Source organism: Primulina huaijiensis, chromosome 10 (assembly GCF_012295235.1).
Source record: "Primulina huaijiensis isolate GDHJ02 chromosome 10, ASM1229523v2, whole genome shotgun sequence".
In the NCBI taxonomy this organism is placed as follows: Eukaryota; Viridiplantae; Streptophyta; class Magnoliopsida; order Lamiales; family Gesneriaceae; genus Primulina; species Primulina huaijiensis.
In genome coordinates this window covers 14,977,144-14,990,576 of record NC_133315.1, presented here as the reverse complement: position 1 = coordinate 14,990,576, position 13,433 = coordinate 14,977,144, and the positions used below count along the sequence as shown (strand labels likewise).

General features: G+C 33.8%; 1 protein-coding gene across 1 annotated transcript; it reads right to left on the bottom strand.

Moving 5' to 3' along the window:
- Nucleotides 1–11,296: 11,296 nt before the first annotated feature.
- On the bottom strand, nucleotides 11,297–13,433 carry LOC140986897 (uncharacterized). The gene is made up of 3 exons (XM_073455290.1): nucleotides 12,605–13,433; nucleotides 11,637–12,207; nucleotides 11,297–11,551 (listed from the first exon to the last, which is right to left on the bottom strand). Exons 1-3 carry the CDS (start codon nucleotides 13,384–13,386, stop codon nucleotides 11,405–11,407), a joined length of 1,500 nt encoding a protein of 499 aa, XP_073311391.1. The 5' UTR covers nucleotides 13,387–13,433; the 3' UTR covers nucleotides 11,297–11,404.

The window sequence follows — 13,433 nt, the reverse complement described above, 5'->3', positions numbered from 1 at the left end:
CGTTTTTGATTATAGACGTTGGACTCAAGTTTTCTATATATTAGGTTCAATCCTATATAGAAAATAACGTTATTATCATTATCTACACAACGATTATTCCAACGTGAACTTGAGCTATCTTCAAGTACTTATCTTCGAAACTCAACATTCAGAAAAGTAGCACACGCTCTATTATCAATATCCGATCTTCTGAGATCATATTGTGCTGCTGTTTCGTAAATCTTTTCAGAAAAGTAGCACACGCTCTATTATCAATATCCGATCTTCTGAGATCATATTGTGCTGCTGTTTCATAAATCTTTTCAACCTAAATACTTTACTATATCTTTGAGAAGAGTTTGTAAACTGAGAAAGAGTCTTTTCCAGAACTTTGTTGTATTTGTTTTACTGAGTTGTGTAACTAAGAGTTTCCGTAGGCTAAGGGTAAGCCCTACTGAAGTGGGTGTGTACGAGTGTGTACTGTAATATCCAAAGTCTTTTAGTGATACCTTTTGGAAACAGAAGAAGGAGAGACGTAGAAGATTTTATCTTCGAACTTCCAGAAACAACCATTGTTCTACTGCCTACTGTTTTATTGTATTTCACCGTACTCCATCGGATCGTTTCCGCACTTATTTTTGTGATCTGCTGGACTTACATTCGAACAAAATAAGCTTTAATCTCTAACATGATTCTAGCACCTTTTGCAAAATCACCCAACAAAAGAAAGAGTTTATTCACCCCCTCTAAACTCTATATCGATCCCCAACAAGGGTCTGACTCCATTTTATTTCATCTTTTTTTTTGAAGTCTCACTTGGTTTCTTTACATCTTTCACAACCATTGACAACATATCATTGTTCTTATTAACTAATTTGTCTAATTTGAAATGGAATTTGTGATGTTTCTTATTTGGTTATCTAAGGTTCACTTTATTTTAGACATATATTTTCCATGTAAATGAATTAAAATAATATTTAAATAAGTTTTCGGCTCTCTCCATTGGATACATACAAACGATTTAGACTCATAAAAAAATTTAAATCTAATATTACGCTCACACAACTCTAATTTATTTCATGTCCCAACGTATCTATATATCACACAAAAAATCTATTATTTCCATATTATTATTCTTTCACAAGACAAATGACAAATACTGCAACTTCAAAATTCGTCTATATTGCCTTATATTTTAGGTTATCCATCATTATAAATCAAATAATGATAATTTAAGTTTTTTCTTTAAAGGTGTTGGATAATTATGTCTTAAAATAATAAAAATTTCAATGAATAAATAATAAATTATCATAAACGAAACAAACGAATCAATTATTAAAAATCGAAGTATAAAAGTTCATCTTATCATATCTAAATATAAATAATAAAGGTTAAGAAAAATGAACAATTATCTATAGCAAATATAAAATCTGAATTAAATTTTTTATTTATATAGTTTTTATTTTTAAGAAACGACATTCACTTCGACGTCATAGTCCAATTATTCATGGATAGGAACTTCGATATATAATAATATTTCAAAACGAAATGAGAGGAAAAAAGAACAAATTAAGAGAATTAAGAATCAAGAAATAAGTATATTGTTTTTTTAAAATACATCACATTTTTTTCAATATTTTCATCAAATAACTTATCTTAATCTATTAATTTACAACTCAATATTTCACTCCAACGTATAATTACTTAATAATAATAAACGATAATCATTATATATACATTTTTATTCAAATGAAAAAGAAAAACTCTGATTTGAAATCTTAAAAAAAGTTAAAACATAAAAAAACTATAAGAGTCATAAATAGTTTCTTTAAATAGTATTAGTTTGACATAATGATAAATGAAAATAAATTAAACAATTTTACATATTAAATCTCTCATGGAAAAAAATTTAAACACATGTTATATAAAGTTTAATTGTTTGAAAAAAAATGAAGGAACATTACAATATCATATTGAGGAATCTATATTGAATGAAAAAATGATTCAAATTATCTGAATCATCATATGAAATTATTATAAAATAGAAAAAATATGATCAAATATATCTATGTTATAAGAATAATTATAAGAAGAAAATTCATTGTATTTGCATAAAAAAATCAAGTAATTTTTGTCGATAAAATATCATATATTCGAATGAAATAAAAAATATGATTTAAAAAAAATTACTGCTAATCAAGTGTGTTAATTAAAAATGATATGAAATGAAATAATAAAATATCATTATAATAAAAAAATTTCGGAAATTGCAAAATTTGTGAAAAATAATTTACCTTGAATATGTTTTAATTTAAATGACATTATATTTTAATTGACTCGAATATAAAAGACAATATCAGATATTGAATTTATGAACATTTTAACAAAATACACAAACTAAAATAACAAGAAGACATATATATTAATGATAAATTTATTGTTTATGAGAAATATGACAATCTAATGCATATGAATACAACTTTCTGATTCAATTTTTGTACGCAAAAAGTTAAATATATAATTATTAATATTAAAATATATGTACCCAACAAATAAAAAGTAGATGAATAAAAGTAAATAACACACATTAATTATATATAGATCAATCAAAGCAATACACAATAGATTAACATTAACACTAATATGATTTCGTCCATTTTGATTGTTTTATGAAATCGATGTACATTAACTCATTTGACTCAAAAATGCTCAACCATTGTTATGAAAGGCGAGCGCACAGGCGCAGCCAGGCGCACATGTCATTAAAGCGTTCGCCTGTGCGCTTGGGTATTTTTATGCTGCGATTAACTATTTATAACTCAAGCCCATAAAATTTAAAGCCCAATAACAAACAAAAGCCCTTTTTAATGTTTTAAAAAAGCCCTACAATCTGATGTGCGTTCTTTTTCTTATCGTTCATTCAAATTCTTTCTGGTTTTGCGCAGCAGTGGCCTTTCTCTACGTCTGAACTCTGAAACTCTCTACGTCTCTGTATCCTTAACGTAATTCTGTTCTTTTTGTGCCTTGTGGATTACAAAGTCTCTACGTCAGTATCCTTCACCTAATTCTGTTCTTTTTGTGCCTTGTTGATTACAATATAGGATTTATTGTATATGGATCAATGATCATCTGTCTGTGCTAGGCAGCCCTACAATCTGCATGCTTTGCTTGATGTCTTACTGTTGCTGTGGTCTGTGAATTGTGATTAGGAAAAGAATTCTTGTTTTTTGGCAGCAAATCTTATTAAAAAATATTTTTTGGCTCCCTAATGCTAATCCATGATAGCGCTATGTATCCTAATTTAAATCCAAATAGTTGTTACTTCACTTAAAATTTCTGTAGCCAGGGATAGCTAAGAGATTGACGAGTTAGCATTTTCAAGAGAATATTTCTGTAGCCGGGGATAGCATTTAGCAGTGTACTTTTCTAAGTTTTCTCCATATACTTGTTGTCTACAGAGACGTAGATTACTTAATGCGACTCAAAATCTGTCATGCCAATCAATACTCAAAAAATATATACATGAAAGTCCTAATAATTTTGCATGTTTTTTTGAAGGACTTAGCCAGTTCATCTATAATATCAAGAAATTCCATCATTACCAGAAATCTTTTGTTCTAGGTCTTTCATAATTTCACAATCATATCTAGCCTTGTTGAGTTGTTTCTCCTTCTGTCTATTTTTTTTTATGTTTTCTATATCTTGTGGGATGTGACGTCATGAAGGAAGAATTTTTGCATTATGTTATAATGTTGTTGCTGTTAACTTTTCCTTAAGAATTTTTGCATGCTGTTATAATGTTGTTGCTGTTATAATTTTTTGCATGCTGTTATAATGTTGCATGCTGTTACCGTTGCTTGATCTCTAGAATAAAACATGTTTTTACAGATAAAAATGTCAAATTCTGAATCACAAGTCCTTCGAAAAGATCCAGCATGGAATTATGCAACACTAGAAGACCCAAAAAATACCAATAAAGTGAAGTGTAATTTTTGTGGGAAAACAAATAATGGTGGGATTTATCGACATAAACAACATCTTGTCGGAGGCAATAGGTGAAACGTCTACCCTTTTTATTGATTTAAAAGTACTAGAATTTTTTTTTAAACACTCAATTTTCGGCCATTTACATTTACCACATGAAAATATTTTTTATAAAATATTTTACTCTTTTAAATAAAACACCAACCAAATAGCATTTTAAAAATCAAGTGCAATAGTCAAAAAATGAAATCGTCAACTGTTTTACCAACCCTAAAAAATAATAAGTTTGGAAAGTATAGCCCATACTAAACCTCTCAAAAATCTCTCAAAAAGCATAAATAAATAGTCTTACAAATCTTTAACATTAATCATGGATCATAAGTCGTAAATGCGGAAAAATAGAAGCGCTGGTCCTCTGGTTGTGTGCGCCTTCAGTCCAGTCAAATCATCCGTCAAGACCTCCCTCAACCTCACCTGCATCCATCACACCTAGTGAGTCTAAAGACTCAACACACCATAATTTTTATAACAAATAATACTTATAAAACCCCATGCAACAGTGAAAGTACTTGTAAGTAAAAATAACTTTTCATGACATGCAAACATAAACTTTAACTTTCCTTTTTTTCTCAACATGACATAACATAAACATTTTTCATGATCATAAACATTTTTCCTTTTTCTTTTTCCTTTCGTTGAATTCAGATCGTTAATTGTGACGTTCCTCATCATGACATAAACCTCAAAAGTCGATGGATCCATCTACATGTAACCACAGTACTGGGCGACGGGGATATCAGCGACACTCTCACCGGTCAACTGAGTCTTGTCCTATCTTTTTTCGAATAGAAATACAATCGTCAGGGTTCTCTCTGGGGCCTTTTCCCACAAATGGGTTCCCTCGGGGGCCTTTTCCCCTCACGATATTCCCATTATTACCATTACCACAAAACCGTTACCACATAACCGTAACCACATATTCGTAAGGATGGAAACACGATCGTTGGGCTTCCACTGGGACCATAACCCTCACGATATCTCCAACATTATCGAATTAGTCACAATCACTCCACTTCCTTCAACGTTTAACATTCTCATTACTTTATAAAAATCATGCATAACATCACATTTTCCTTTTTGAAACCAAGCATGCAACATGTATTTTAAATGTCTTCCTTAAATCATAAAAAAAATCTCTTAGACATTTAAAATCATAATTTAATCATGAAAATTTCATAAACATTTAAAAATAAGCATAATATCATAAAAACAGCATTTAGGGCACTGCCATGACCTTTACATATTTTTAGGTGTAAAAAGACCGTTTTACCCATGGACTCGACATTTTACGTTTTTGACTTTTTCCTTGATTTCTTGACTCTAACATGTCCCAAATAATTATTTAAGCTTACATGAATTTTTCTATAATTTTATTTAGCTTAAATATTAGACTTTTTCATTTATCTTTAAATAATTGTTTTGACAGTGTTTTAATCCCGAAAAATCCAAAACTTTAATATAAAATTCTAAATTCAAAATGTAGTCTTTTTATATTATTTTAGCCCTTATGAACCACGACTCGACCACCGTGAGCCGTTTTTCAATTTTAATGAGTCAAAAACCCTAAATTGACACTTAAACTTCCACCCCGAGCCAACTTTCGATTTTAACGAGTCACCCCCAAACCACTTTGATCCAAAACTTGACCAATATCCTAAAGTACCCTACGGGACCCTTAGACCACTAAGAACCCAACCCAAACAACGAAAACAAGCAACCCCAAACAGCCCCTAAGCTGGCCGAGAATCCTTATAGAACTAATACTCTTTGATTTGCTTCCCAACCCTTACCAACGAGCCCAGCCCTTGAACCAACCACCCGAGCACCCTCCTAAGACTCTATTGCATCACCTTGACCCAGCCCTTGAACCCCAGACCGAGCCCCAAACCCCTGGAAGCAGCGCGAACCCTGCGCACTTCCTGGACAGCTTCTCGGGTAGAGTCCTAGCATGGCTAGGAATCTTTTCCCAGCCCCTACTCGAGTCATAGCTTGGCTAGGACTCTCACCCTGACCCATGACAGCCGCTAGCCGAGCCCTGACCCAAGCCAAGGCCAAGCCCATCCCCTTTTCATGGAACTCGTACGCCCCAAACCCCTTGACAGCAACTTACGTTTGTTCTTGTTTCTTTGGTTTCTGCTGAAACTTGGGTGTGTGTGTGGGACTTTAATTTACACAAAAGCTTTGCTTAAACATAATATGACATCATGACAGCCCCTTAACATGCTTAGAACAAGTTCCTTTGGATTAAAAGTCATCTTTTCTCATATATACATGCAATATGCCGAAAATTCTGAAAATAATTTCATGTTCTTCATGCATACAATAATTCAAACACTAATATGGTATAATGGATGAGAAAAGGAGATGTATGGCGTGCCTTTGCATTTTAAACACACGAATAAAGGTTTACGACGAAGAACGACGACGACGGCTTGAAAACTCTATCAAACTTGATGCTTATTCCTTGCTATTTTGGAACACTTCTCTTGAAATTGATGTGTGTGTGTCGTGTGTTAGAGTGGGGAGAAGAGTTTGAAAGTGTAGGGGAAAGTGGGCGTGTGTTATGAAAAGGGTTTGGGTGTGTTTTGAATATTAAATACATAATTAAGTTACTAATTAAGCTTATGCCCATTAGGTAGATTAATTAGGCCCATTAGTGCTTAATTAGAATTTAATTAAAATATTAAAAATAATTTTGTTTAATAAAGTTTGTGAATTTATTAGCCGGGTTGCCAAAACGTTCGTATTTTCGTTAAAAATCCAACACCGATAAATTTTACGTCCCGGCGTATAAAATCACCTCAAAATCCCATATTTTCAAAAATAAGAAAAAACATCACCCATAATTTAAATAATTAAAAACATTTATTTAATAAAAACATTTTCTATTTTTCAGCCATCGGTCTCCATTCCTCGATCGCAACTCGAATAACCTTTAAAAATACATTTTAATGCAACCATGTAGAAAAGTATATTTTAAAAATGTCAAAATGCACAACATAATTAATCCATGAAATTAAAATATTTAATTAAAATACAAAGGATTTTAATAAATGCATGCATGTGGTTCGCGTGGACCTTCAAATTTTTGGGACGTTACAATAGGAATACGAAAACTTGCTCAAAATGTCCAGAGCACGTGAAAGAAGAAATTAGTTCTTATATGTCGGAAAAAAATTGAAAAATCAAATGGATGTGATTCCTCACTTTGATGAAGTTGCAGAACAACAAGAATATTTGGATTTGGAAGAAGAAGATATACCGACAAAAAGGAAACGACCTAAATCAGTTTCATTTGGTCAGCGTTCTAATCTTGCAGCTGATTTTTCTGGGAAGAAACTAAAACAAGCTGGTCCAATAGATTTATACTTCCGACAAGATGTTGATGAGACTGTACCGCAAGGAAAGAAAAAAGATGCAAAGACAGCGAAGTTGTATGATGAAAATAAGAAAAAATTGAGAGAGAATGCTATGCAAAAGTTCGCTAGATGGATGTATGATGCAGGTATTCCTTTTAACACCGTGAATTATGATAGTTTTAAACCATTTATTGAAGTTGTTGGACAATTTGGTTGTGGAATGAAGCCCCCTACTTATCATGAAGTTAGAGTTATATGCTTAAAAAAAGAGTTAGAACATACAAGATTAATACTGAAAGAATACACGGATGACCATGTTAAATATGGATGCACTTTGATAGCAGATGAGTGGACTGATAGAAAAAATAGGATATTGATTAATTTTTTGGTAAATGGTCATAGAGGGAATGTCTTTATAGAATCAGTGGATGGGTCGAGCTATACTCACACGGGTGCGAAATTGTTTGATTTGTTCAACAAATATGTGCAACAAATTAGGGCAAATAATGTGGTTCAAATTGTTACTGATAGTGCAAGCGCAAATGTTTTAGCTGGTATGGTTTTAATTTTTAAATTTTTATATTAGTTATATCAATTTATATAAATTATTATATTATTTAAATTAAAGTTGTAACTTCTAATATGTAATTTGTATATTGCATTTAAATTTTAATGAACAGGGGGTCATTTGGAAGCACAATATCCTCACTTATACTGGTCTCCATGCGCTGCTCATTATTTAGATTTGATGCTTGAAGATTTTTTTAAACTTCCTCACTTGAAGAAGGTATATGAAGAGCAATGATGGTTAATAGATATATATATATAACAGGCCCCAAGTTTTAAACATGATGAGAGAATTCACGAGGCAAAAAGATATGGTCAGAGCTGGAAAAACTCGTTTTGCAACCGCTTTTTTAACTTTAAAGCGGTTTCAAAATCACAAGCGAGTTTGAGAAAAATGTTTACATCTGAGAAATGGACCACTAGTAAATTTGCAAAGGAGGCACCAGGTAAGCGGGCAGCAGAGGTTATACTAATGCTTTCGTTTTGGAATATGATTGTTTATGCTATTAAAGTAGGTGGTCATGTGGTGAAAGTTCTTCGATTGGTTGATGGGGAAAAAAACCTCCAATGGGCTATATTTATGAGGTAATGGATCGAGTTAAAGAAGCTATTGTTGCCTCATTTGATAACAAAGAGGACAAATATAAAGATATTTTTGCTATAATTGATCATAGGTGGACGATACAACTCCATCGAACTTTACATGCTGCTGAGCATTTCTTAAACCCGGAGTTCTTCTACTCAAATTCTAATATAGAAAATGATAATGAAGTTGTGACGGGTTTGTATAAATGTATCACTAGGATGTGTGAAACCGAGGAGTTACAGGATAAGATCATGGACCAATTGCCAATGTACAAAAGGGCCGAAGAACTTTTTGGGATGCCCATGGCAGTCAAACAAAGAAACAAAAAATCACCAGTTAATCAATATTTTATTTTTATTATATGATAATTGATATGTAATAGTTTTAATGCTCAATTTTTTATTTTGTTTCAAAATTACCAGTGGAATGGTGGTTGGCTTATGGGTGTTCGACACCCGAATTGCAAGTGTTCGCGGTGAAAGTTCTTAGCCTTACTTGTAGCTCATCTGCTTGTGAACGAAATTGGAGTATGTTTGAACATGTGAGTACTAAGTATTAGTCTTTAATGAAATATTAAATAAATTTATTAATTTAAAGCTAAAATTAATTTGTATCAAATATGTGCACCTTCATTCCAAAAGAAGAAATAGATTGGAGCAAAAAAAATTGAATGATTTGGTTTACATCAAGTATAACAGGGCTTTGAGGCGCCGATATGATATGCGTGATATGATTGATCCTATTTCTTTTGGCTGATATCGATGATAGTAATGCAGGGTTGATGGGAGGATTAAATAATAATAGTGGTGACGAAAATGATCTCGTATTTGATGATGATAATTTGACTTGGGGTGAAGTTGGACGAGCTTCTGGGGTTGATGAAGATGCCTATAATTTTAGATCTTGAGGCACATCCTCTACAAAAGAAGCAGCGGCTAGTACGAGTACATTAAATACGTATAAAAGAAGATCTACTAACTATCGTTATAGCAGTGAAGAGGATGAAGAAATTGATTTTGGCAAAAACGATGAGGAATCAAAAGGATACAAATCTGGAGCTTCAGCTTCTGGAGATGATGATGATGATGATGATGATGATGCAGTTGAGGAGGAAGAAGATGAATTTGATGATTTAGATTTTTGAAGTTTTTTGGTTAATATATTATGATGCACTTACGACTTACTAATTTGTTTTTTTTGCTATGATTTATGCTACATTATCTGTTAATGAATTTTTATTTATATTATTTTTTATCTTTGTCAAAATATTTAATTTAAATCATATAAAATATTTTATATATGTTGAATTTTAAAATTTGTGTCATATGCGCCTTACTTCAATAAAACGTGCGCTTCGCCTCGCGCCTCAGGCCCCAAGACACCCTTGCGCTTTAGTGCGCCTTGCGCCCCAAATAACTATGTGCTCAACACATTCACAAGAGAATGAAATAGTGATCATTGTCTACAAATTTTTTTATCTAAAATTGTAAATTGAAAATATACATTATTTAAATTTTATTTTTTTTAAAATAACTGAAGTCGGAAAACTTCAAAGTGTCCAAAGCAACATATATAATAAAAGATTGAATCTTGAAACTCGAGATGTAATTATGAAATTAAATCATCTAACCAAAAAATGAAAAAAGAAGATAATTCAAAGTTAAATATCTGAAAAAATGGATCGACTCATCAAGTTTCAAATAAGATCCATAAAAGGAAAAACACTTGTCATTCGTTGATAATTAGCGACATCCTAAAAATGCCTTGATCGAAATATGATTTTCAAATTAAGTTTCGAATGAGTGGATGCTGAAAAAAGAAAAAAAAAAGTGACGATACCAAGAGACCCACGCCACTTCATAGGGCTGCGAAGCTTTTAACAAACTCTCAATCAGAAAGCGGATATTTTCCCCCAACAGGTTTAGCTAAGATTCTTGCATTTCTTTCGTTTTTCTTCAGATAGCAGATTGGATTATAAAAATTGTGTGTATTGCTGTTACAAATGATGATAATGTATATTGATTATTGATGCATAATTGGCAGGAAATTACCCGAGTTTTCATGAAAAACTGCACGTTGCATTATGCAGCATACAGGAACATACACCCATTATGGGCTCTTGCAGAATATCGCAAGCGGGTTCCATTACCACCATCTCTATCACCTACACGCATTCACCTTTCTTGATCAAATACTATTGATTTTTCTTTGATTATTGTGGAATGAAGAATTCTGGCACATGTTGTACTTAAGGTTTCTGACCATAATCAAAACCAAACCCAGGAGATGGCAGTTAGCCTCACAATGTGGACAAAATTCTACTGAAAAAACTTCACATAGTTGTGAATAAAATGGAAGGGGAAACTTCAATGTGGAAGAGAATAATCAGAGATTGTGATCACCACAAGTTTTGCCAAATGTTAAAACTTTTGAAATAACGCTTTGCCCCTTTACTTGAAAAGCAATCTAAATGTACTAGTAATTGCAGCAATCCTCATAAATAATAATCATTGATAATATTAGGAATATAACAATTTTTTGTGTAATGTTTTGACATAGATTTGATCATATACAAGGGAGCTAATTTCATGTAAAAAAACCTCAGGCCAATTCAAGTTGCACAAGCTATATATCCTCATACGTCTAGCTCATTAGAATATATGTGATTATACTGTCAAGTCTGCACCTTCGTTACCTTCCGCTTCTGTTAATATAAAAGATAAATGAGGGAAAAGGAAAACGCAAAGAGGAGAAGACACCATGTATCAACTAGGATTTTTTTAAAAATTTATCATTCTAGATCATGTAGAAAGACATGTTTCACATATTAGTTCAAAGGTATTTGAAGAAAAGCTACATAGCAGACATTTCATTTCTTGGCTATTACTTTCTTTGGAAGCATCTCTAGTGGCGTGGTTTTGAGAAGGAAGAGCCTAGCTGCCCGTTCTTGCAAAGTGCCCCCACATTTCAATCCCCGCCTTTGAAGTTCTGCTTTTAATCTTTCCATGCCAAGAACCTAAAAAATATTTGATCGTGGTTAACATTTAAAGAAAATAAGTGTATATATATACAACAAAGAGCTTAAATAATCAACTGCGTACCTCTAATTCTGCTGCTGAATTGTATTCATCAAAGTTCAAGGGATTGTCCAAATCTTGAACTTCTGAACTCACAGACGCTGATACTTCCTCAAGTGGATCAGAATTGGTAACACTGATCACTTCTGCCGTAGATGTAGCTATTTCCTCAGGAACAGAGACACCGGGGAACAGACCGATCATTTCTTTCGATTTGCTTGAGTCAAATTTGTGAGGCACCTCCATTTTGGCTCCATCATGATCCATAATTTCCTCCCGGTTCTCAACTGCAGGTTCGTTCCTACTTGTACTTTTACCATCATCAACACACCCATCAATGCCATTATCTGATTTTGGAGACTCTTTAGCAGAAACATCCTCCTCCTGGTAGCCAGGGGAATCTTCATCAAGATATCCAGATATGACTTTCTCACAAGTAACTGAACATGGAGCGTCCTCAGCTTCTTTGCTCGAATCTGAAAGATTTCCATTGTCCGTAATAACAGATTTGGCATCCTCCACCCTTTTGTCTCCATCGATGTCTTCCTCATCCATGTCCTCACTATCACTGTCTCCAATTTTTCTCTTCCCCGACCTGAAAAAAGGTCATATGTGTGAGGTAAACACTAATGGATACCTCAGTAATATTTCACTGTCACAAACCATGAGTAAATCGGAAACTTTTAGATTCCTAATTTCAAAATTAAAGATCGAATGGCTTCATAATGTTCTACAAACAGATTTAAACTTTGTATCCATCTTCAATGCTCGCATACAATATAATAGCGCCACAATTTCGAACTTTCAAAAGTTCTAACGAAACAACGATACTTTTTTTATGAATAAATTGTCACATGATTTTCAGTAAATTCGCCCAGCACCCTGATTAATTAAGTTATGTGAGGCAGCAATATTTATAGTCGAGTCTCCAAATCTACAACCTCGTACAAGAAAATAAAAGGCAGAGCAAAATACAGGAGGAAATTTCATACCATATCTTCAACCGCTTGGCATGATTCTCGGTCTCCTTTTTACCATCCTTCCTCTTCATCCCATTCATCGACTCCCGGACCGACCTCTCCACCTCCTCCATGCACTTGGATGATTCTTCCCTATACTTTGCCACATACTTCTCAGCACTATCAACCCCCTTACTCTTCCCAGTCTTAGCAATTTCCTTGGTCTTCTTTTTGATATACTCCTCGGCCATCCTCTCCAACTTCCTTTCATCTGCTTCGGCCCTCCATTCCTCCAACTTCTTCTCCGCGTTGACATGTCTGAGCCTCCGCCCACTCATATCCCTGCAAGCGTCAAAATTATTTGTTTTCTTCTGTCCAGCCTTCGTCGCCGCACCTCTAAGCAAAGACCCAAACCCTCCTTTCCCACCTCTAAGCCTGAGCGACAGATGCACCACCATTGGAAACTTCCCCACCTCTCGATCCGAGCGTGATTGAAAGCCGGACGATCCACTACAAAACAATTGATTTGGGGCCAAACCACCCGTGCGGCGAAAACCATCGGTATTCAGGTCTAGGATTTCTGGGATTTCAGTAGCTTGTCTGGATTCGTCGAGTTTCAAAGTTTGGGGATCATGGAGGATGCGGGAGTTGTTAAATCGGAGGAGTTGAAGGTGGGAGGGGACAGAGGTTAGAGCTTCGATACGGCGTTTGAGGATGGAAACAGAGATTGAGGGGGTGTCGAAATTCAAGATTTTGTGGCGGCCATCGAGCAATTTCACAAACAGCTGGTGGATTTCTGATTCAATCATCCCCATCGTGTTGATTCCGATCGATGGTTGGCTATGAAAAATGATTCCGCTCC